The sequence below is a fragment of the Opisthocomus hoazin genome, chromosome 5 (assembly GCF_030867145.1).
Source record: "Opisthocomus hoazin isolate bOpiHoa1 chromosome 5, bOpiHoa1.hap1, whole genome shotgun sequence".
NCBI classification, from domain to species: domain Eukaryota; kingdom Metazoa; phylum Chordata; class Aves; order Opisthocomiformes; family Opisthocomidae; genus Opisthocomus; species Opisthocomus hoazin.
The window spans coordinates 14549791-14575380 of NC_134418.1; the positions used below are offsets into that span (position 1 = coordinate 14549791).

At 39.0% G+C, this 25590-nt stretch overlaps 1 protein-coding gene across 20 annotated transcripts in view; it reads left to right on the forward strand.

The window, feature by feature from the left end:
* The window catches only part of JAKMIP1 (janus kinase and microtubule interacting protein 1), a 281939-nt gene that overhangs the window by 169407 nt on the left and 86942 nt on the right, over positions 1-25590 (forward strand). For 9 of the 20 annotated variants that reach the window (XM_075420491.1, XM_075420490.1, XM_075420489.1 and 6 more), the window contains 4 exons: positions 1048-1251; positions 16230-16295; positions 19040-19084; positions 21691-23848. In XM_075420491.1, coding sequence (XP_075276606.1) covers positions 1048-1251; positions 16230-16295; positions 19040-19084; positions 21691-21723 — 348 coding nt within the window. In that variant the 3' untranslated portion in view covers positions 21724-23848. Of the gene's footprint in view, positions 1-1047; positions 1252-16229; positions 16296-19008; positions 19085-21690; positions 23849-25590 lie in introns of those variants that run through there. The other 11 variants (XM_075420482.1, XM_075420483.1, XM_075420486.1 and 8 more) reach the window with 4 other exon arrangements.

Sequence of the window (25590 nt, forward strand, 5' to 3'; positions counted from 1 at the left end):
ACAGTGAAACTTCAGGGAATTAAAGTATAATGGCCTTAAGAATTATTTATAAATTATAAATATTTCTTATGGGGAAAGTGTTTTCAGAAAATAAGCAAGGTCTAGTGCTCAGAACAGATAACAGAGATAAAAGCAAGCAGGCTCTATCTTCTAGCACTGTGACCTTGGGCAAGCCATTTAACCTCTCTGTGCAGCTGTTTATGCACCACTAACATGGATAGAATTACCTGTCTCACAAAGGTGTTATGAGGGCTAAAGCAATGTGGTTAGATGCTCTTGATCCACGTATTGTCAGTCTGGATACTGATTCTTAATAGGATCATACTAACCCCAGTCATCAGGGAAACACTGCCATGATTCCTTTCTTTCTTTACTCTTGGGAATACAGTTATCCGTAGGAATGTAAAGTTCTCCTGTGCTCTCTACGTTGCAAAGTACTGCAGTTTTGGTCAGTGCATGAGAATGTGGTTAGGAAACTGGCAAATGGCAAGAGCCTGATGAGGGATTAGCGTATGCAAGTATACAAGCATTCCTCTCTTCATTGCTTATGGCAACTTGGAACTAAGCCAGGGACGCGGACTTTGAGCAATGGATGGCAGGACAGTAGCGCTGGAGGGAGACAGTAAGATTTCTGACGTTCACAGTTCTCCCTGTGGGCTTTCTATTTTATAGGATGGCTTAACAGTTCAGCTGCCGTTGAAGGGAATCTGTTAGTTTGCATTAATTTTGTAACTCTCAGCGTCAGAGGTTAAGGTTTTGTTACATATTGAGCACAGACCTATTATCTGAGTCTTTCTTAAACAGAAGAAATCACTTACTAGAATGGGAAGAACTGCCTGGGTGTAAATCAGTGCTGGGAGGCTACGTGCACTCTGTGTGGAATGCTCCTCACTGCTCACGACTGCTGCTTTCTGTCTACCTGTCTGTGTCCGTCCTTCCCTCCTGCCTAAGCCCTCGCTTGCTAGCCTTCTCCTCTAGCTGTTGGTGGGTCGTTTGCTTGCTGGATTCAAATGGCTGCCTGTCTGTGTGTGGTTTGGGTTGCATTAGAAAATCCAGGAGCTGGAAGCCACGCTGTATAATGCCCTGCAGCAGGATCCAGGAAGGTGGGCAAGCGAGTCGCTGACTGAAGCCCAGAGGGAGGATTTGCGAGCTGCAGTGGAGAAGGTGCGGCGGCAGATCCTGAGGCAGAGCCGAGAGTTTGACAGCCAGATCTTGCACGAGCGAATGGAGCTGCTGCAGCAGGCACAGCAGGTAATCCCAGTTCTCTCTTCTCCCCGTTGTCAGTCTTACCTCTGTGTTGCTGCCACCGCCCATGAAACAGCACTGCTTCACCCTCACCTCGTTGAGTTACACTTCGTCTGTTCTTTGTATTGCTCCTGTGTCGAGGATAGGAGCAGTGCTGGGACCCGGTTGCACTGGGCATGGTACACACACAAAACAGGTCACTGTCTCACTACAAGGTCCTCTTGCACAATCTGTTTTATGTGTGTACAGCCACACAGTCTTCCACAGGACTGACTCCAAGGGAAGCTTGTTGCAAGTTTAAGGTCTAAATTAGAAAAAGCTGGAATGGAAAGTTTTGATAGGGTAACACTATGAAAAGAGGAAAGGCAAAAGCAGTAGTTACAGGAATGGATTTTTTTTATTTTTCCCCCCATCTATTTCTTTTAGCTATTTATGAAATCTTTTAAAATTAATAAAAAAAAAAAGTCATGGGAAGTGTTTTAAGAGGCCATTTACAAGTCTTCATGCCTTTAAATTAGTTCAGAAATGCCTTGTCTGTCTAAGCCACTTCCTTAAGGACAACTACTGACAACTTGGATTTCAGGCAAGTTCCTGGCAAGTGTGGTAATTATTTTCTGAAGAATCATTTGGTAGGATTGCTAGTTTTTCTGTGCATATATTCAGGGAAGCAAGAGAGCTGCATGTCTCAGGGTGTGAATTATTCCAGCAGCAATAATAGTTTGTCAGAATTTTGGTTCCTCTTTATAGTAACCTCTGGAAGATGCAACCAGATGTCTTAGATCTTGAGGACTGCCCTCCAACTGCTCTAGCTACTTTCTGTGCAAACGTGGAATCGCATACTGTAAATGCCAAACTCTGCTGTGCAGATGTGCTCAGGATGTTGTTGCTATCTCAGATGCTGGTTACTGGGGCAAGTACTGCATTTATTTTAGTTCAAGTCTTTCTGTGTTTGTGTTGACTTTCTATATGAATATAGATCCCAGCTGATGTAATGTACTGACCTGGCGCTGTTGTGTTCATCTCCTGTCACCCTGCAGCGATGAGAAGTGCTTGTGGTGCCAGTGTTAGAGCTGAGCTCTGACTTCCTAGAAGTCTCCTTGCTCTTACTCCTTCACTGTGTGCCTTTGGTTTGGAACAGGTAACACTGAGATCCGGAGGTGAATTTTTTTAATGGGTGTCAGAGCAGCGACGGTGTACAGAAAGCTGGAGAAGTTAGGCACCAGCTGGTGCTAAAAGTGTCAGAAAGATATAGTAGATATAAGGAATTTGATAAATAAGGATAGAGGCAGAAGTTACTAGCTGAATATTATTAGTGTAGCTGAAAATTAGTGAGAATGGTGGGGTTTTGCCTGTCTCTTAGACAGTTCAATTCCCTAGCCAGCTATCAGGGATTTAATTCGGACCATGTTCGGTTTGGTCCCATGGACTGCTCACTTCCGATCGGAGCACTTTAAGTGCACATCTGGAGCACGTCTTCAGTTAAATCTAGTTCATGTATTCACAGATTGCTCCACAACATAAAGTTAAATATGATGAGTGTAGAAGAAAACTTCCCTCATGCTCTGAACAGAAATGCTATCATCAACATAGCCTCATTAGCCATGGATGTTTATGTACCTGTCTCCAGATCCGTTTTATACTGTGTCATTAGAGTTTCATGTTGTGCCCATCTCATTAGACGTGCTAATGTTACAACCATGCAGGACATGTTAAACTGAATTCTACTGCTTAATAAGAAGCTAAGTATTTTAGTCATCTATTTTTAACCCCCTCTAGTAGGAGACAGAAAAAACAAAGGTGAAGACGGTAGTTAATTTGCCTGAGGTGTGGGAGATTAACAGATTGTGTTTGAAATCCTTTGCTTAGTTTGTTCTTCTCAGTTGTTTTCTTCTGGAAGATTGTATTTGTGGGTCCTTATGGGACCAGTGGTCAACACTAATAACCTAGTAGTTGTATGCAAATGTCCACAGTTTAAAAACAAATAAACAAACAAAACCTCCCAGCATGGGTCTGTAGTGTCACAGGTCTAATTCTCATAGGATTACCTTCATCTACACTAGCAGATGACTACAGCTGAAATGCTACAAAAATGAGAGCATACCTGTGTTGTCAGAGTCCAAAGGTGTGGATGAAGCTGCTCCAAGTATAGTACATCCCTAGGTGCTACATTAAATGAATCCCCTCTTTTCTTTTGCTGATATGGCGCCATTAGCAAGCACCCATTACACTTTATGTTAGCAAAGCTGTAGTCTAGACCAGGTCACATTTGTACAGTCTGCAATGCCTTTACAGTTTACACCATCCTTCTTTGCTGAAGGGAAGACTATGAAGAATGATGCGAGAGCACGATGGACCTGCAAGACTTAATACAGAACGCCTTTGTTGCAACACTCTCAATCTTTCCCTGAAACAGAAACCGTGTATTAAAGATTCCAGATTCTCTGAAACGCTGCAAGTTTGATCACTACCAAAATAGCCTGTTTCTTTGCAATTACCTTCTGGTCTGCCTGATACAAGGGCTTCGAAATAACAACTCTGCTTATCCCGGCAGCCTGGCTACAGCCTTCTCTGAGTCAGAATTTCTGTGTCAGACATACAGAGTGAGGGTCGAAAAAGATCTGATGATGGAGAAGGAGGAGTTCTCTCCTTCTCCATGTAAATGATGCTTGACCATACTTCAGGAAGCAGAAGTATCAAGGCGTGTGATGAATGCTGCGGGTAGGTCTGCAGGCTTTCATTACAAGTGAACTGCTTCATGCACGGACTTTGAGGATTCTTCTTGTGGGATGCTGGTTTTACAGAGCTTGTAAATGTTCTTCCTGGGGAATGTACTCTCTGAAAGGGACAGGGATGTGCATAAGAAAGCGGGTAAACTGTTGTCCAAATGTGAGCCTGTGCTGCTTTATGTGTGCTTCTTTGTCCAGATTTAAAACCTTAATTCTTAGCCACTGGGTATTGACTTTGTTCTAGTGAAATAAATATATTTTAGGATGTCAGGCCCCATTTTACATTGGTAGGTCTGTTCATCTTGGACCTGTATAGCCCCACATTTATGTGGTTCATTAGTGTATAAATGGAACCATTCATGTATACCCATTGTGCATTAAGGAAACCAGGCCTCCATGAAAGCCAAATTTGACAGACTGCGTGATTAATCTGCTTGCTAAGACATACAAGGATTTTATTAAACCCAGAGAGCAACGTGCAGGCCTGGGAGACAGATCCTCAGCTGAAGCATATTGATAGTACTCCCTTTAAGTCAGAGAAGGTGCTTTGACTTACACCATCCTCTGTTTTTGGAGGAGGCAAAATATGTTAATTAAAAATCTGTCATGAGCAGCTTGTGATATTTCCTTCTAGCCACAGGGTACGTGCAGTTCAACTGCTATTCCTGCATATATTGCCATCAAAAATGTCTCATTGGGCTACACTGTTGTTATAAGCTTTTGTAAATCAGTGTCTGGTTTATTTTTAGCAGACCTTCATTTAAAAGTAACATTCTTGCCCCAGTCAGTGCAGTGGCATGACTTTCATGCATTTTGGAAAGTATGAAGATTATTACTATCAGGTTCTGTTGAGAAGAGTATTTTTTATATATATATATATATATAAACATGCCAAGCTGTTTCTAGAGAGAGAAAAAAATGTGTTGGTGTAGCTATAAAAACCATCTCTGAGAAAAAGTAGTTCAAACGGAGCAATACAATGTGTTTCTGAAGTAGTGGTATCAACTTCTTAATTAAGCAAACTAAAAAAACACCCCACCACCAAAAAACCCGACTGCCCCAAAAGAAACAGCACAAAAAATCCACACAGCATCATGGTTAGATTGCCTTAAAAATATATTGTGATTGTATTATCTGCTGAAATTAATAAATATTTAAAGGTAAAATTATGGCTTATATGTACCAAATGGGATCTAACTTGAAATATATTCCTATTGGTTTGACTGTAGCTGCTTCTGGAGTAAGGAACTGTGGAAAGAGATCAGAACCAGGCTTTAAATTAGGATAGATAAGTTCAAATTGCACCGTTGGCAGTATTCAAACATGAAGAAAATTTATAATAGAAATAGAATTTATTCTGATTTCATTTTAAGTTATTTTAAATATAAAGAGAAGCTAGAAAATCCTTGAATGACAGCAGATTGACACACACTCTCTTCCTAAAAAGGGTTACTGCCAAACAGAAAGCATACAAGAGACTGATTTTATTAATGTAATCCAATAATTTCCCAGAGCAGCCTTATCCTTGTATAAAATTGTAAGAAAAAACAAATAGAAAAGATATGTTAGTTCATTGTGTCGTCAGCGTGAAACTTCTTTTTTCGCTGAGTGGCACTGTAGTACTGTACTAAGCTGAGGGTGATTTATTCCACTTTGGGTTAGAATATTCTTGGGTGGAGCTCAATTTTACAGAGTAAAGCAAACCGCCTCTCCAGTTCTAGACCTAAATGTAATATACATCTGTGGAATGCTGAAGGGATCCAAATTCCAGCTCTGAATAGTTGCAATATAGCTGGAAATATTTTAACTATGTTTTCTTTAAGCTATAGCATTTACTTCTATGACCAGGTTGGATTATCCATCTGTAATTAAAGCAGAAGTTGCTGCTTTATTTGCATGTTTTACTAGAAGAAGGCATAGGACAATTATTTAGGACGAAGCAGGTATAACTCAACACTGACCTGTATCTGTCACTGTCATAGAGAAGGATCCACTGCAAGCGTGGTGCCTCAGGCACTTTTTTCATGGACACCAAGAACAAGTCAGAAGCAGTGATGTCTTTTTTTCATCCTGAAATGTCAAAATAGAATTACAACATAAAATTGAGAAACAGCAAACTAATTTCCTTCACTAAGTTTCTTTGTTCCTTTTTTTTTTCTGACCTGAGGAGCGAAGTTCTTACTGCTTAAAGGTCAAATGAAGCTACAGTGCATGCCATTCCTCCATGAGTTCTCCCTGCTCTCTCGTGGGTAGAACACCTTTTTCACACAAGGAGAGTAGTTTGTTTACAAATCCATAGGATCCGATGTCACCTTATCTGTAGGATCCTATTGGCCCAGCCATTTGGAATATGTACTTGGGGTTTTGTTGCTTTTTTTCTGAAAATCTTCATTTAAAAAAATAAATTTTTTAATACATTAGTTGCCAGTGTGAAGTAGGAACCTGAGATTTGCCACTTCATATACTACTGATGTTCAGGTAAAGCTTGGATAAATCCAGCAGTTGTTCTGTTCCCATTTGCTGTGTAATCTGTTGCGGTTGATAGACTATCTATTTATCACCCAAGAAAAATTATTAAGGTTTAATGTTTGACTGGGAAGGCTCTTGGAGGAGGTAGAGAGGGAGGGAGAATGCCATACTCAGTGTAGCTCATTGACAGGCATGAGGAGGTGTTGTCTTAGATTTGTCCTCTTTGGCCCACTGCGTTTTGTCAAACCGAACCGAGAAGAGACATCACCTTCTCTGGCGTGTTGCCTTGCGCCAGAGAGGCTGTCTTGGTCAAAACCTCACAGCTTTGTCACACAATGCAGAAAACAGGTAGAAGTATTACTATGAAGGTTACTTACACAACAATAATTGTGGAAAGTCTCAGATCATTTTACACCCAAATATATAGATACAATCTGTTTTTAACGTTTGTATTTTAGATCTGAAGTGTTAAGGGGCTAGCAAAGTTCATCCCCAGCTACTCGTGTACAACCGTACCTGAAGAGGAATCCATAGGGCAACTAGCAATTTTTTATGTTTTTGTTTGCAGTCACTAATGCTTGCAGCTGAGAAATGTTTTGTGCTTTTCTGTTAAACATGTAGTAGATTATTGTTGATAATGTGTTTTTTGTATTCATTAGTTACTTTTAAAGGCATCTGTCTAGCTGTAATCTATATTCATCAAGCACATCATGACTAGGTTAATCATAGTTGACTTGTGGTACAGATTTGTCATGCAGGAGTGGATGTGGAGTCTTTTAAGGCATCATTGCTGCTATAATGACAATATCACAAAAAACTTCTGTTATTTCCCACAGATGGCATGCATGGCAGAGGAGAGTTAATTTTGGTCATTTCTGTATGTTTATCTTACAGTGTTTCTGTGTGTATATTTAGGCTTCAGATCAAGCCATGCCTGCTTTGCTAACTGCCTTAGTGATACTACTTGTCTGAATAAGTGATGAAAGCAGGACTGGTGTAACACCTACAAAATATATCTGAAAGGTCTGCTCTCTTTGTCCAAAATGAGACGTTATTGACATTGTACTCAAGTTAAGAGCAACTCTATGCCTCAAAACAATATTAGCATCAAGAAATTCTCATCTGAAGTTTAAATGCTGAAATCCTCTCAAATGAAACCCTGAATGCCCTGTGTTTCTTAGGAAAGGCTAGTGGGAGCTGAGGAAAAGCAGTCTAAAAAAGAAAGTGTTATGAAGTGTGTTACAGAAGTGAAGATTAAATGAGCTTTTGTATGCACAATTCATACATACATCATGATAATCACTTACATGGAATTTTGCTATTTAAAGAGAATAATGTAAAGTAATCTAAGTTTAATGCTAAATAAATATTACACGATTGATTTTTTTCCAGATAATGAGTCTAGGCTGTCAGGGAGTCCTTTTTAAGATGTTGTATGTGTCTTCTGAGCTTGCATTCTGAGAGTAGCCATCCTATGTAGATATAACCCTAATGTGGCTTTAATTATTGTTTTTCACTAATGAAAAGCAATAGAACTGTTGATATTCTTCTGTTAGATATCAATGTATGATGTAGTTTTACTATAGCATAAATTAAAAGACTCTTAGTGTTAAAAAAATTTAAAAAAATAAATCAAGTTTACTAGTAAATATTAAGCCATCCCTTCATGTGCATATAGTCATTCAGTATCAGCTCATAACAAATAATTGTTTTAATTTAAATGCAGTTGTAAAATTCACTGATTTACTACTAAGACCAATGTGAATGTATACATATTAACTTTCATGCCGAGAAATGCATCAGCGCAGCTGCTGAAAGGTTCATACTCCTCAGGAAGGCAAATAAAGCAACTACAAATGTGCAATGAAGATTAACAAGAACAATTCTCCTACTTCAACAACTGTTAATTGGATTATCATGGTTAAGACTGCAGAACACAGAAAGGAATTAAATTTTTACCTGCTGTGTAAAGAATGACCTTAGTGGTATCAGAGAGTTGTAGTATATCCAAAATGATCTATTATTATCACATTCAATGATATTGAATTCGGCTGAAATTTATATTGAGTTTTCATTCATGAAGTAAACCAAGATGGCAACAAAAATATCTTAAACTAATGCTAATGCTGTTACAGTGAGCTTGCTTGTTTCCTTACGATCATTATGCAAAATCACATTCTAGGAATATGGGACTAAAGGGAATATTTGGATTCCTGAGTCCAGACCCTTTACAGTAGCAGATCCAACTGCTTGTGTAAACGCAGGTGGCAATTACCTATGCAAATTGTATTGTGAACACAGTAGAGGCTTTTAAACAGCAGTTAAAATGCATGAGATTTTAAAAAAAGAATCGAGAAAATAATATATTTATTTTCATAAAGGAATTTTATCCATCAGCTTAGTGATTTAAATAATAGCTAAAGGCAAGTTAGTTTATATTCATCTTTGTTTAAATTTATACATGTAACATAGTTATACTGCTCACGTTATTAAAAATCTTACATACCTGTGTCTTAATAGTGTTGAGAAGCTGCATAAAATAATGATAATATGAAACAACAGTGATTCTTGTCAGATTGATAAAATATTTCCCATGCTAAATTTTGCTGCAGAAGAAGACACATTCTTAATCATAAACTGGCTTCAAAGATTCAAAACATGATTCATGTCTGATATAGTCCATGCATGGTGTCTATCCTGTGACTGCACATCAACCTGAACCTCTCCAACATTTCCAAGCCGAGACTCTAAGCAGCTTAGCAAATCCTTCTTTGTATGCTCTGTGCTAAAATTATCAAATTGTTTTCTTGGATTTGCTGATGAATGTAAATCCAATAAGAGTGAGACACAGGAGCTATTAAGGTGATTTCTAAACCCCCTGATCAGTACATTCGTGGGTGTTCATGACTATAGTAGCATGACAAGAAGCATATTTTGCAGCCAGATAAATTGATCTTCTTGATGTTGCTGTCAGTAAGACCCTATGTTCGTTCAGATGGACTCTTTAGTTACACACTTATCTAGGAAACAAGAACATCAGTTCTGTAGCTTGGTACCTATGTGAAGGATGATGTGATCGTCGTTGTCTGGCAGGTGAAATTTGTCACAGAAGTTCCTTTCCTGGTAGCATTTTCCCCATTTGGCAAAGCTCCTCGAGTATTTAAAGCCTTCCAAGATGCTGATTGAGGACTGTGAATGACTGAGTAATGCTATGAATGAATTGGAGAGGATAAAAGGCTTGGATGAAGAAGTCCACTTCATCTAGCCCGCATCACTATCCAATAAACAGAAAACACCAAAATCTGTGTTTGCTACTAAAAAAGTAGCTGGGAGATTGGGTCAAAAATCCAGAATGTGCATAAGGGACCATGTAATTGTAGAGAGGCATGGTCCATTTCTTTATCAGAATCTGATCATGGTACCACATTAAAAAAAAAGCTAAAAGAAATGAGGAAATATCCACATTTTGGTTGGTCGGTTGGGGAAATTTGGACCTAGCATCTTAGACTAGTAGGCCATTTAATTACATCTCAGATCAATTTTCTTTGTAATGCTGAAGTTCCTCCCATGCCAAATTCTCAAAATGATGACAAATCATTACTGGGCTGATTTAATAACTCCAGCAGAAAAATGAGACTGAAATCCAGGGCTCACTGAGCTCAGTGGAAGGATTTCCATTAATTTCAGTGCTTCTTTACAATGGACACTATATTAATGAAAGTGGTACTTAATGTAGATGGATTGCTATTGTAACACAAGTTGGGCACAAGTACTTCGTGTGTACTGCATGGGAATGTAATTAACTTTTTATTTGTTTATTTTTTTTAATAGAGCAATATTTCCATTTTGGCTAAACCATTCAATGGTATTAAGTAATGGAAGTGTAATACACACATCCACCATCATGCTGCTTGCATTTCACCTAAACCTTGATTCCTCAGATGTCCCAGAGAGGTGGCTTGCAACCCTGAGGTTGCAGTATAGCCACAGGAGCCACACAATGCTATAAATTACAGAAATTTCCCTTTTGAAATGAGTACCTAGCTGGTTCTCCACTGGCAATGCATTAATAAAATTCCATTGGACCTGACCTCTCATTTGAATAGTCTGCAAGGAACTCATTGCATTTAATTCAATTTTAATAACTGTATTATCCCTTTTTTTGCACCTTTGTACAAGGAATTCATGACAACAATGAATCTGCATCTAGGGTTATCTAGCCTTTTGCTGAGTTTTGATGTATTTGGAAACAAAAATCTCTAAGGAAATTATCCAACTGTCAGGAAAACTGAGCTGTAGGTGCAGAGACACCTGAATTTGTCTGGCATAGGCCAGCTCAGGCAGCATGCTACCTATAAAGTAATGCTTCATGCAAACTTAGAGACTCCCCTTCTGGAGGAAGGTCAGAACTGCTGGGAGTAATAATGTGGAATCCCATCTTGGTGTCTCAGCCCTCTGTTACTTAAGAAAGGAAGAGCTGACTTGTCTTCATTTCCCTACCAATACTGGAAGATACACACTAAAGGCACTTGCCGTCCAAGTTTACCAGAGTGAAGTAATTGCTTACGTGAATAAATGCACTTCAAGAAGTGCATCCCAGGAAAACAACCTTCCCATCACAAGGTGAATGTGAATAAGGGTTAAGAGTGTTTAGGAGGAACCTTCTGCACATTAGGAGTCTTCTGCTGAGAAAAATGTTTAAGTTCCTGCTTTTGGGCAATTTGACAGCCCTCTGTGTTTGGGAGCTCTCCAAGCACTGGACTGAAGAGGAGGGGCAGTATATGATCACTGCAGTCAGTGAACATAGAATTTATACAATTGGAAATGACTGGTGGTAGACTTCCTTTTTGTGGCTTTGTTCAGTAATGTCATATCCAGTCCCACGTTAACGGTGCTTTAGCCGACTTTCACTCATATGCCTGTCTTCACACTATAGACTTCCAAAGGAAATGTGTGCTTTAGCTGCCTGAACTTTCTGGATGGTCTCTCTCTCTCACCTAACTGTTAGCATTTTGGGGCTCTCCATCAGGGTTACAGCTGTGCCACCTACCTTTGTATATATAATGTACGTGTAACTACTATTAAGAAAAATTTTATAACAGAACTTAAAATCTATTTAAATTGCAGTTAAGTAGTAAGTGAGGCATATGTTGTAGATCTTTACCATCTTTGGTCCAAAGTTATGTGGAAATGGGAATGGCTTTCAGAGCCTCACCTCACTGCTGGCAGGGCTGACGCTGCCGTTCCAGCTGCAGCTCGGCTGGCAGAGCCATCTGCTGTTCGTTCGTCACAGCAGTACCCCCCTCTCAGCCCCTGCTGCCTTCGGGCTGCCTGCAAGCACCTCCTCAGAACTGGCAGCAGACTCCCTTGTTAGCGGAAGGATGATTTATCACGTAGGTGCCTTCCATACTAAAACGGATGCTCATCCAGCCCTTTTTCCAAAACTCAGGAGAGCTCCGTGAGGATGAAGGTAGTAAGCGGGAGTATTGACAAATCTACCCATCCATTATCCAGAAGTTTTGTGAGGGTTTTATTTCCTATAGCAATAAAATCAATGACAGATTAGTATTCATTGTTTTGGCAGGTATGTTTTGAACGCGGGCGAGGTGGACAGCATTAAGAATCCGTGTCACTAATGTTTGCATTCTTATCTTTCGTGGGTGCATTCTCATTGCATTGTTGTTGTCTGACTGTGGCTCTTTGTTTGCCTACAGTAATTCCTTTGTGTGGCCCTGTGGTTTGACAACGCGGTGTTATTCTCACGAATACTGTCAGTCCCGAAAAGGTGCACTCATGTGACTGAGAGGCAGCTGTTAACCGCAGGAACAGAGGAATTGCTAGAACCCAGCAGAACGCTGCTGCTTTGTCCTGAATCCTCGCTCTGACTGTGACAAGTGCCAGGGGTTTAAAGGAGACATAAACACTCTGCTGGTTCTAGGTTGTCTATCTGTATCTTCTATCCCTCCCTCTTTAAGAAAGAAAATAAACATAAGAATGGCCTGTGGCTTGCTTCTCAACAAAGACTTCTCAGTGTTTCGAGAGCAAGATACAGTAGTTTTTGTTGCTTCCTCACACAGTGCAGTTGAAAATGCACTGGATTTACCCTGCAAGGTTCCTGGGAGCCTTGTGAGGATAGAGCTGAATGTGTCTTTTAAAGCACAACTGTTATAACTCTGTATGACATAGTAGGAAAAGCTTGACTTCGTGATCACCAGTTTATGCCCTGAAGCATGAAAGCAGGTTGAATTTCTTGATAATAATAGTCCTGTGTGATTTGTTGCCACAATTAAGTTTTTGCAAACATAAACAAATCAGAATTCACTGGAAGTGTCTAATCAAGTGTTGAAAACCTGAGAGTGAGTCCACAGCTTCTTGATTGCCAATTCTTACAAATAAAAGGAATGGCAGATAAAAGTGTAAATGCTTATACTGAATCAAAAACAGTCCTGTCTTTGGCTGTAATTAGTACGTGTAATTTTTGTGTAATTTCCTTCTCCGTAGTTTAATATAACCTTTGACTGAGGAACATCTCTTGCTATTTCTAGAAGATACTTTTTTTGTTAAAGCTAGGATTATTGGATGTAGATTACATGTATTTTTTAAAGCCATATCTTGGAAATTGTTATCTTTGTATGATCAAGATAATGCTGTAGATGCAGATAGGTACAGTGGGGGAAAACACTTATTTTTGTATGAAATACTGTGTGTAGAAGTAAATCTGTTTTTTCCTGCCAGTATATTGCATATATGTGTATATATTTTAAGGCTGTCTCTGCAGTTAAATGGAAATAAATGAGTTAAATCCGATTTTTCAGGTTCTATAAATAGCTGAACTAGGCTGGTTATCTTCCAGCGCTGACCCTGTGCAATCAGAGGATATTGATGGGAACAGCTACGCCCACTTCATCCTCCTGGATAATCCTCCGTACAATACTCCAGGGGAAATGAAGTAAACAACTAGAAGTAAACAACCACGAGCTTTGATACCTGATGGAAAATTCCAGCCTGTGATTATGTGTTAGAACAGATTCTGACCTGTCTAGGTTTGAACTCTTAATTTCTGTAGTAAAGAAATTGGTTACAAAAATCTTACTGATTTGCAGCGTACGTCTTCCACCACTGTGATTTCCACTCACAGAAGGGGAATACCAGCTATTTAAACACCTGTCACCTGTCTTCAACGCTTATTATCCTTTAGGTAGCAAGTCTGGAACAGGTCTACATATACATGTATATGTAAATATCTGCCCTGCAGACTGTATCCACCCTGCATATATCTGCCTTACTGACATAAATCTAGTTGGTTTGAGGACTTTAGATTTTCACTGCTAAGAAATTCAGCCCTATGCGTATTCCCTTATAAATGCTAGATTTTCTTTGTATTTAAACCTATTTTTAGGAAAGTGTGTATTTCTTCACCTTAAAACTATTCTCTGTCTTTCATCTCACAAAGTTTAACAATTATGATGGGTTATGGGTGGGAATTGGAAAACAGAAGCCTCAGCCTTTTTTTTTTAGAACTCTTCTGAATAACTGGAGAGAACAGCTGAATAGCTGTGATCTTTTGAAAAGATTAAAGATTCATAAGGGAATAATACCATCTCAATTTTTACTCCATTAACAGAATTCCCAAATCTGAAAAATGCTGCCTAATCCTAATTAACATGTTCTTTTATAAAAGAACACTTGCTGTAAACTCTGAGGTGAGAAAGCCACCAGATGTTTGGGGGCTTTTTTATATTCATTTTTTTCTGGAGGGGAGTTTTCAGCAGATATTGAAAAAATATCTCACATGATCTTGAAGGTGAAAATGGTGTTTAAAAATATTACTTCTCTCCACTTATATCACCACGGTCAACCTTTATCAGAGACCATAGCAGGACCCCCAGAGAACTGAAGTCTGCCACTGAGATCTAGGGTGTGGTTGTAAGTAGGAATCAGCAGAACTGAAATGAGCAGGAGAGAGAGACGACTGTAACCTGATGGACCAGAGATCTCGGAGGCAATAATGTCTGCCTGCTTCACACCCCATGGCTTTTTACAGGGGTTGTAATATTCATGGTACATACAGTATATGAAGATGATCACTTGAGAGATAGACTTGCCTTGAGCAGGGAGTAGATGAAGTATAAATCTAACAGAGGAAAAGTGGAATTAATATAGCTGTGCTCGGGGCTTTTGTTACTGTCGGCAAAGCTGCAGGCACTCATGTGGGCATGTCACGTGAGGGTAATTTGGTTTGCGCTTTTATGTTATCTGGTGAAATCTCTGAGCCATCATCATGATACAGTAGAGGTTTTGATTGACTTATTCTGACTGCATAATATTCAAAACAATAATTTCAGCAAAATCTGTTATTTTAAAACAGCAGCAACAATAACGAAGCTGTTGCTTGTGACCTCTCTGCAGTATTTATGTGCAGGCTAGCATGCCCTAGGCAAGGCGAACTGCAGTGTGGATGTACCTCATCCTTGGGGTAGCTCCAGGTTAGATTTAAAATCTTCAAGGCAAACTCTGTAGTTCTCAAAACCAATAGAAAATGGTCACCAATGGTCACTGCTGCCTTGCCGCAAGTGTCCTGGACCCCCCTGGGTGGGGGTCATTCACCACTATTTGAGGTCTTTGAACTGAATGCAGGTAATTGATTATTGATGTCAGTTGATCACACAGGTTAAAAAATCCTGACTGGTTCTTGTTTTGAAAGAGGTACTGTTGTTTAAATAAATTTGGAAGTAATAACATAATTTGGGAGTGGTACAGCAGCTGCTACCTTAATTTTATTGGCCTATGCATAGGAATTAGACTAGATTATAATTTCTCTTTCAAAGTTCAGGAATTGTTAGTAATCTGAACTATTGTAGGCCAAGCAAAGGTCAAATAGTTAATCCTGAAAAAAAGCTGATAGTACAAAGTTTCTCCTTGATTCCCAGTGGCTGTTAGTAGGACATTCCAGGTTTCTGCCTATAAAAAAATATTTATGTACTTACTTTATCTGTAACAAATACAATATACCAAAAGGGTAATAAAATAGATCTTCTTAATGTAGAAGCCCAGAAAAAAAAAAAAAAAGAAGAAACAAAAAAAAAGAAAAAAAACAGAAGCGTAACTTATAGAAAGGAAACAAGGAGACAGAAATGATAGGATATATGTACCCAACAACAGTCATTCTTTTGGAGAACCTTTGTGGAACTGAACAAGAAAAATCCTTAAAAATACGGAGACCTACGCTGAAGGAGACATTCCTTCTGACTCTGGTGGGAGGTGGCTCTGGTAACAGGACAGAGCTGAATCTCTGGATGTGTCTTGGTGATGATCTGAAAATCTGTGTACTCTGTTTTTCTGGTATAGTGTGACTATGCCAGAAGCATAGTTATGTTTTCTGGGGAATGAAAACAGAAGGTTAAAATGAAATGTAATAGTATAATCTGCTGACTATCAAGGTAAGTAGAAAATCTTCTGACAGATGGAGAGAAAGAAATGTACTTTGAAGAATTTTGATGCTAATTGGAATTGTCTGTGTGTATATGTTAAAATTATGATTAATGAGTGGTGATAATTAGGCTTCCTGGTAGCAAACATGATCTAAATGTGCAGCTTGTTTAAAACACCATGGTTTCATGGAAATGTGGAGAAATCCTGCCATAAACATGCCTAATATAACTGTAAAGGAAGTATTACATTAATAATAAACATTTGTTCTCTTAATTTTTAATCCATTTCTTATCTTTTTGGTTCATATACTTTTCAAATTAGATATGATAATTTCTATTTTGCTTTTTCCTATTCCAGCGAATTCGAGAACTAGAAGATAAAATAGAACTTCAGAAGAGGCAACTCAAAGAAATTGAGGAAAAGGTAAATAAACGCCTGGGCAACACCAATGGATTTTTTTTCTCCCCATACTGATTTATTTTTCTCTGTTGCATTGATGTTAATAGTACTTAACCTAATATCATGAAATCTATTTAAAACAAGAAAGATAAAATTTGAGTTCAAGTTATTGCTGCATGAAATGAAGCTCCGTCCCTAATCTGCTCAAAATTATTTTCTATCTGGGTTTTCTATCAAGTACAGAAAGGAATCAAGGGGTCTGCAAAGACACTAGACTAGAAGGTGTAGGACTTGCTGTGGTTTAGATCAAGAAACAACATAAAGATTTGTCTCTGTTTGACAGAAGCAGTTAGCTAAGCCCTGTTCTCGGATAACACTGCTTTGCAAAACTTGCAGATAGTGAAAATTAAAAAAAAAGTTAGAGGTGCATGTAGCAAACACTGCAAACAAAATATATTTCTTGCTTTACGATAGAAACAAGTTCCAAATTAATATACTGGATCCAGATTTTCTCATCTTTTGAAGAAGCTCTGGCTGAGGCTTAAGACAGCAAATGTATTTGGGTCACTGTGATCCCAAGCAAGAGATGACACGGGAGTCCTGGACCGTGGCCTCAAGTGTTTCCCAGGTCTGTGGAGCTTAGGCTGTTCTGCAGGGCACAGGCAGACAAAGGGGCTTTCTCTAAGATCTAGCAAAGTGTTTTAGTTACGTTGCTTTTGCTAAACCAGTGCCTAGATCCTGAGATGAGTCACGTCATCTCAGGTTCATTTTCTCCGATGCATATGAGTACAAATCTGCTGCTGGGCTGAATGGAGAAGTCAGGAGAATTTTTGGTCATTGTTTTATCTTCTGGAATCAGAATGGGGTAAAAGAGCAAAAGGAAGGCCTTTGGAGTACTGAATGGGAGTTGGAAGAGGCCAGTGGGGTTTGCAGAACTGAGAGAGGCTTTGAGAAGCAGTGCGCTGGATGTGGGAAGGTTTCTTCTTCACCTTTCACTAATCTCACTGTCCCTTCATCTGCTCTCAGGTGGTGGCAGTCCCTCCTGTGTCACCCACTGGGGATATTCCACTTCTAGCAGCTACTCCAATTCCCTCAGCAGCTTCCTTGGCCCCTGCTGCTCCCACAGTAGTTGTCTCCCCTCTGCAGCACCTCGTCCTGCACTTTTTGAACTGTGATATCCAGCTGGGCTTATGGAAGACCCAGAAGAGCAGCGAGGAGCTGGACTGCCTGCTGCTGTTGCTAATTGTCACTTTACATCACCCCCACTACTCCCTGGCTGGGGCTTGTCTGGCTGTACCTATCAGGCAGGCAGTGGTCCCTGTCCCCACTAGCAGAGAAAAGCAGGCAGTATCCAACCCTGAAAGGGCTCTTTTGCTGCCTTTGCCGCCTTCTACCCCGTAAGACTTCTATACCTGAAGTTGTTCCTGCCTAGCAGCCAGTGATGTCTAAGATGCTACAGTTAACTCCTCAATGCAGAGAAATCTTGAGGGATAGGTGATATCTCTGCATTTTAATTATTGCAGATATTAGTCTTTATCCACCTAATCTAAAACATCAAAATCTCTAGATGTTGCTATTGTAAAAATGTAAGCCTTTGGTTACTGCCATTACAGTTTACAGGGTAGGTGTTGGATTAGACAGACTGCTAATTCAGAAAATGGAAGCTAGCATTATCTGTGCTGGTTCATCAGTGCAACAGATGGGGAAAGTGTTGGAAAAGAAACAGCTTAATCACAAGCTTAGCAAAAAGCTGGTAATGAGGTAAAACGACTGAAGTTCTCTCTGCCTTAATGTTACAGTAGCAGGAGACCTCAAAAAAGCTTCCTCATTTTCTGTTATATTTCAGCTCCTGGATGGGTGGAGGGCTTCCTTCTATCTGTATTAATTTGATTTTTTTTTTCCTTGTGATTAAATCTGCCTGAGGGAAGATTGTGTTGTCAGAGAATCAATGAATTATATACTTCTATTTCATTGTTCTGCTGAAAGTTTAATATGTCAGTGGTTTCAGATTGACACCTACATGCCGCTGATACTGAGCACAATAATTTATTGTGGAGAGAAGTCTCCTGCTTTGGCAGGAAGGGCAGTATTTATAGCTGAGCCTCATTGCTGGTTGTAGCTAAGGGCGATGCACCACATACGTTTACTGTGTCATGGGTATGGCTTTCAATTTTCTTTTAGGAATGGATTTGATTTTTAAGTTTTATGTAAAATTCTGTCAAATCAGAACATGAGGATGACAGTACTTTTGCCCTACAAATTCTTCAGCAAACTGTCCAGCTTCTAAATGCTATGCAAAAGAATAATATAAAATCTCAGTTTTATTCTACGAATTGATACATGAGGAACAAGTGCTGTTTAAACACATCATGCTTTTCTCAAAACTGATTCTCTACCATTCAAGTTGCATTTAGTTTGTGCCCTTGGCTTGGTTCAGGAAAGCTTTCAGGTGTGTAATTCTAGGTACTTGCTAACAGAGTCACAGAGCTGAGCCCAATGTTTCTGAAGTTACATAATCCACAAATATTACCATGTGTAAAGCTGCCCTCAACTACTGAATTTTGTACCCTGTTACCCCTTGTTAGAGTAAAACTGGTGTTCTGTATCTCTCTGTCAGATCAACTCAATTAATATTGATGTAAGACTAACTGCTGTAATGTCATTGGATTTCATATTACATATCTTACATCTTTTTTCTTTTCTTTTTTCCTCATTTTCTTTTGATCTTATGTTATAGTTTTTGTTCCTTTTTTTGTTTTTTTCACTAGCATTCATTCTGTGGCCTTGATGACACAACTGAGCGAAGACGTGTGGTTGGTATTCTTTATGTTTCTTTGTACCAGATTTTTAAATCTTAGGTTTCACCATGCTTTGAGAATCATCTTTGTATGACCCTGAAAACATGGGGGAGGGTATACCGGTTTTGCCTGCACAGAAGTGAAGAGTCACCTGTAGTATCTGACTTGGATGCCTTCAGTTACGTTCCTAGACTTCTGCAGAAGGTCACTGGGTTTTCAATGAGAAAAGATTTTGCATTCTAAGACACTAGCTGCAGTGGGTGCTTTTCAGTTGTGCAGAGCAGGTACATTTTGTCTAAAAGTTCAGGTACCGCTGTAGGATCCTACCTTCTGTCGTGCTGGATGCAGAGGTAGTAAACACTGTTTGGTTTTCAATTTTGTCTTCCAAAAGCTCCGTAAGCACCACCACCTATGCAAAAAAGGAATTCATTTTACTTCCTCAAGATCCTTGAAGCCACAGAATAGCTTAGGAAATAATAACCGAATTTCCCTTTTATGAGGTGATGTGAAGGTTGCAATGTGACTGACCCTCCATGTGCCCATGCAGTGTGGAAAGAGTGACGACAAGAACCCTCCATGTCTCTCCCTTGAGACACTGCCATAACTCCCACTGTCCTTTCCACAGTGTCCTGGTTCTTTCAGCTCGGTGCAAATGACGGAGTGAATTTCTTCAGCTATAGCAGGAGCAATGGTGGCAGCGCTCACCTTTCACACAGAACAAGAGGGAAAGACAATTTAGAAACTCAGTCCTAGCCCTCTTCCTTGGAGCAACACGAGTTGCATGCTGCCCTTCAGTAAGGATGGTAGCTCAACAGCCCAACTGTTAGAGGATTAAGCTATGGTTTAAAACAATTGAATATTTACACAGTCTTTTTGTTGTTGCTGTTGTTGTCTTTGTTTTGTTTTGTTTTTTTTTTTTTTAAACTGAAAATACGCAATATTTTTACTTTTAAATTTTTTCCAAGTTTTTTCTCCTTTGGAATCTGTTGTGAATTATGTTCATGGAATTTCCTTCTAGTAGAAGATGTAGTTAATCAACCCAGTTGAAACTGCTGTCAAGTACTGCATGATGAAGCATGATGATAGTAGTTACCAAAAAAAAGCTATTGCATTTACCTTACATAAAGCTTGAAACAGTATTTTGTTCTGCACAGATCACGAGAACTTTTGAAAAATCAGGCCTGTATTATCATGAGCTCTTTTGGAGGTTTATTCAGCTCCCAGCACATTCAGTTATCAACTTTCTGGGGATGGTCTTGGGAACTGACTCTAGTCTTTCATTACTAGCATTGCTGCATATGTTTTATATTATGCAATAAAATGATGGTAGATGAAGATGGGTAAAATATAATCCAAGGGTGGTATCGATTTGTTACAAGTGCAGTAGCTTTCTTTTGGTTGCTAGATAGGTGTTGAAAACTAGTTGAAATTGAGCAATATTTTTACAGCATTTTGAGCATTCCATTTGAAATTTCCTTTATTTTGTGAAGAATTGAGCAGATGCTTATAAGATGTGTTTGAAGAAAGGAGAAGCCTTCTGGTACATTTTTCACCTTACCACAGTTTAAGTTAATTTTTCTGTTCTGTGGAGATCAGAAAGGACAGATGTTATTTTGGTTAATGTAAGTTTAAAAAAGTAATGTTAAAGAAAGTCATCAAACTATTGTCTTTGAATTACATCCAGCTTTTTTACTCCGATCCCAGTCAGAGGTTCTAACATACAGATGAATATATTTGTTTTTAAATACTGTGAAAACTATACTGGCCAAGTTTAGAGACACTTTATAAACATTCTAAAACTTAGTGAGATCACAAGCATTTTTAAAATTCCATTTAAAATATTTCTAAATACTGTTAGTTCAAAAATTTCTATGAGTTCAAGGCTTAGGCGTGATTATATTATGAGGCTGATATAGCTGATAGTATTATGGGTTCCCTATGAAAAAAAGAAAAGGAAAAAAAATTACAAGTATAATTAGTGTCCAGAAAGTACATAGAACCTGCTATTATTCCTGTTAACAGCAACTATTTGAGTAGTTAAATTCAAGGTTGGTGACAAGCATTTTGGGGGATAACACAGAGATATTGGCTGTGTAGCCATGTAGCTACTCAGCTCTCACATTCCTAGGAGTGCACATCATACGGTGCTGGTGTGGAGGGCAGTTTCCTTTAACTCGTCTTGCCAGAGGTGAATCTGTCTCTGAATAATGTAACACAGCAAAGCCTATTTTAAGAGACTTAAGTATAGCTGTACTCTTGAACATTGTTCATAATTTCAAGGTAAACCAGGTGGTTTACTGATAGTAATTTTGGTTCTTGTTATTTTGAAGATAATATAAAGCTTTTAGAAAGAGATTGCAGTGTCAGTAAATGGACACTGCCTGGACAAGGTCCTGTGCAGCCTGCTGTAGGTGACCCTGCTTCGGCAGGAGGGTTGGACTAGATGACCCACAGAGGTCCCTTCCAACCCCTACTATTCTGTGATTCTGTGATTCTGTGATTCTGTGAATTTAGGCCTGCATGCCAATGCTTATTTCTATGTTAATGTTACCTATCTAAAAGTCAGCAGACTTTTTCTTTTTTTGTGTTGTTTTTGTTTTCTGTTTTTGTTTTGTATACAGGCTATTAAAAGAACCTATGGAGTGAACAGCTGAGTCCACGTGCAAAAATGTAGAAAATATTTATTCAGCAGCTTTAAATTGGTGCATTTTTTCATAAAACAGTTTGCATAATACTTGAAGCTGCAAAATATTTGAATTTAATATTAGAGATTTTTTTTAAAGATACAGCTTCAAGCTGGAATGATTTGATAATCAGATAAGGACCAGCATATCATGAACACTGAAAAAAATCTGAACAGAATTTACACTCTCACACCAATCCAACACTGGAAAGAATACAAGTGCAATTACTGGCTGCTATGTGAACTGTTATCTACCAAATGGTTTTCTTACAGTACTGAGATCTTTGTCTCCATACTGCATGCTTTCAACAAATGTGGTTTGCATTTCACCCAGGAAACACAGAATCTCCTTTTTAATATCTATATAAAAAAGCTAAGTGTTTGACAATAAGTTCTCTATAGTAAATAGCTGACAGGAAAAAAAACCCAAAAACTGTTCAAAGTTGAAAACAAATAGAGATTTACAGCCTACAGTGGTAAAATTCATATCAAATTCCTAAGTTGGAAATCCACAGATAAGAAGAGATGGGTTTTGGAGAAAGACAAGATGGTAGATTGAACTAAGAAAACTTTTAATTGGGTAAGAACTGGGTGGAATAAATTATTTTTGGAATGTTTCTTGAAAGTTAAGGCAACTTGTAAAGGTAGCACTGGAAGAATGGAAGATCCTGAGGTGGCCTGAGAGGTCAGGAAAACAGAATGCATGATGTGCTGTGCTTGCTGATCTCCTCAAGAAGAAAGAGGGGTTTGAAGAAATGGGCATGTAGACGAATGTGATAAGCAGTGAAACAGACGGAAATAAATATTTGGAAATAATGGCATCCTCCAAGGTGAAATAAAAAAATGTCAACATTAGCTACCAGGAAGCAACAATAGCACAACCTCAACTGGAAGACACAGATAAACAGTCAAGGACATTGACCACCTGAACTGCCAGAAAAATTCTGGGCGAAGCACAGACTGAAAAAATGAAAGTTGAAAAGAGTTGTTTAAGACAGAGAATGGTTAGAAAATTCAGAAAGCTTAGGCTTTTCTTTCAAAGAGGGAAAAGCAAATCGTTTCAGAGCTGGAAAGGCAATACCAAGAAATAGATTATTTTAATTATTTCTGGAATGTTGAGGCAAGCTGAAAATATTAAGAGCACAATATTAAAAGATAACTTTCTCCTCCTTCACATTGTCTTGAAAATCATCTTTGTGTTAAAAGGGCTACACAGAAAACTACAGAGTCTACTCCCATGGACACACGGAGCTCCATCATGAAAGTAGAGTGGAATAAGATGGTTACAATAATACATCAGATAAAGTGGAAATTGTGATTGAAAAAGATAACATAAGGCAAAGAACAACCAAGGCAGCACAAATAACGCTGAGGAAAAGATTTATCATAGCAATTGAATATCTTGCTGTTGGAGGTGCAGGAATCGGCCTCAAAGAAGCCAGTTTTCTCAGATAATTTTTAAACTCTGAAGTAAGACCAGGGATGTACTTTTCACAACGAATCACCAGGCAAGATCACTTACCTGCTGAAGGAGCTGAGGCACTCCACAAGATTCATTCAGTCTGATGCAAAAAACTGTGGCTTGTGTGAGGGTCTGAATAACCCTGTTTTCTGGTACAAAGCACAAATTAAATTAGAAAAAAGGATCATGTAGATGTTTGGAAACTCGATCTCCAAAGGAATGTCTTGCTTACAATGTGTTGTTCAAAATAAACAAGCGTGCAGAGAATATATTTTCAAATTTTAAATACAGATTTATCATGTTTTAGTTAAAGCTTTTAGCAGTGTGATGACAGAACATGAAAAAAATGAGATCTTCACATGAAAGGAAAAGTTTTGGCATTACTCTGAAGAGAAGGACTGTAACTGGAGATAAACAGAGCTTGGGATAACCAAGTGAGGTGCTGATGAAGGAACAGGAATTTGAAAGTGTGATTCACGTGGCAAAGAAACACTCTTTCTTCTCATAGACATAGTGTTGCTCGTCACTGCTTTGGGAATGAAACCATAAGCACAAACATGGGATGGACACAGCATGTGGCTGCAACGTTAAGCGCAGTGCGGACAGGAGATTGTCTTGTCACAAAGCAGAAAAGGTATGAGCAGTTTTGTTTTCTTATTTTTTTATGTATTTTGTTACATTTTCCATCCTTACAGCTTTTATCTGTTGGCTACTTTCTGCAAAATATACCGCTAAGAATATGTCTTTTTACAGCTTATGAGTTGGATGCTAGACTGGGGCAGAGATGAAAATGACTTTAACTTCGCTTCCACTGTAAATTGTTAACAAGCAAAGTAACAGTGTCCATTGTTATTAGATATGCTTTGTGTAGTGATGTTCAGGGATGCTCATTGTCAGGGAGCAGGATGTCTATTCACTTTGCAAATAATAAATGCAGAGAAAATATTAGTGTCTCAAGGAGCTAAAAATCAAAGATACTCTTCCATTTGGGAAATCATACAGGCCACGGAAGAGCCATGATTATCTTGACAGGTCTCAGGAATGCGTGGTCTCTGAGAAGCGAGTAGGCTTGGTAAGTCTAAAGAAGATCACAAAGTGGTTTGAACTTTGTTGTCCATGTGGATTTATAATTTGTCTTTCCAGACTTGTAGCTTTTAAGTATCATGGCTTCTCAAGGGACTGAGTAGTGGCTGAATCTTTTCAGCTCTATGTCCTTATGTGGCTGACACAAGGCCAGTGAGTGACACAGTGGGCCAAAGTAATAAAATTTTATTTAATTCACCATATGTGTGAATAGCACATATCAAAACATGGGACAATAAGAGAAGAACTGTTTTTTTATTCTTTTTGCACTGTTTTTGTGCTATTTTTTAATCTTAAGTGGAAAAAAATAATTGTTACTTTTTTCTTCTTCTTTGCCTGGTAGATTCAGCATTCATTTGAAAAAAAAAAAAAAAAAGAAAAAAGTAATTGCATTATTTCCTGGAGAATAAGTCCAAACTCAGTGGCTGAATTCCAATTACAGATCCAATTCCAAATCAATAAAAACATAGCAAGAAGTAGCAAGAGCAAAGGCATTTCACAGATGCTAGCCATAGGACTATACTTGCTGAAGAGAGTTTCTATAAATCAAGGTGAACTGCTGGCTGAAGAACTTTTAGAGCTATTGCTAAAAGACACAAAGCAAAAGAACCAAACTTAGCTTGCCTTTGCAAACCCAAGTTTAAAAATTCCTTTCAGCATGGTTTCATAACCTGTCAGAGATGAAGCAGACTTATGAGTAAAATACTGAATGCAGAATTCCAAAATACAAGTTAAATACACTGAATGTTTCTCTGAAATAGTCAGATTGCCTTCTGAATGGCAAATATCCTTTTTTAATCTTATGTATTGAACCTCATGAGGTTCAACGAGGCCAAGTGCAAGGTCCTACACCTGGGTCGGGGTAATCCCCGGTATCAATACAGGCTGGGGGATGAAAGGATCGAGAGCAGCTCTGCTGAGAGGGACCCGGGGGTACTGATAGACGAAAGGCTGGACATGAGCCGGCAATGTGCGCTGGCAGCCCAGAGGGCCAACCGTCTCCTGGGCTGCATCAAGAGAAGCATGGCCAGCAGGTCGAGAGAGGTGATTCTGCCCCTCTACTCTGCTCTGGTGAGACCTCACCTGGAGTACTGCGTTCAGCTCTGGAGCCCTCAGCACAAGAAGGACATGGAACTGTTGGAGCGGGTCCAAAGGAGGGCTACAAAAATGATCCGAGGGCTGGAGCACCTCTCCTGTGAGGACAGGCTGAGAGAGTTGGGCTTGTTCAGCCTGGAGAAGAGAAGGCTGCGGGGAGACCTGATTGCAGCCTTTCAGTACTTAAAGGGATCCTAT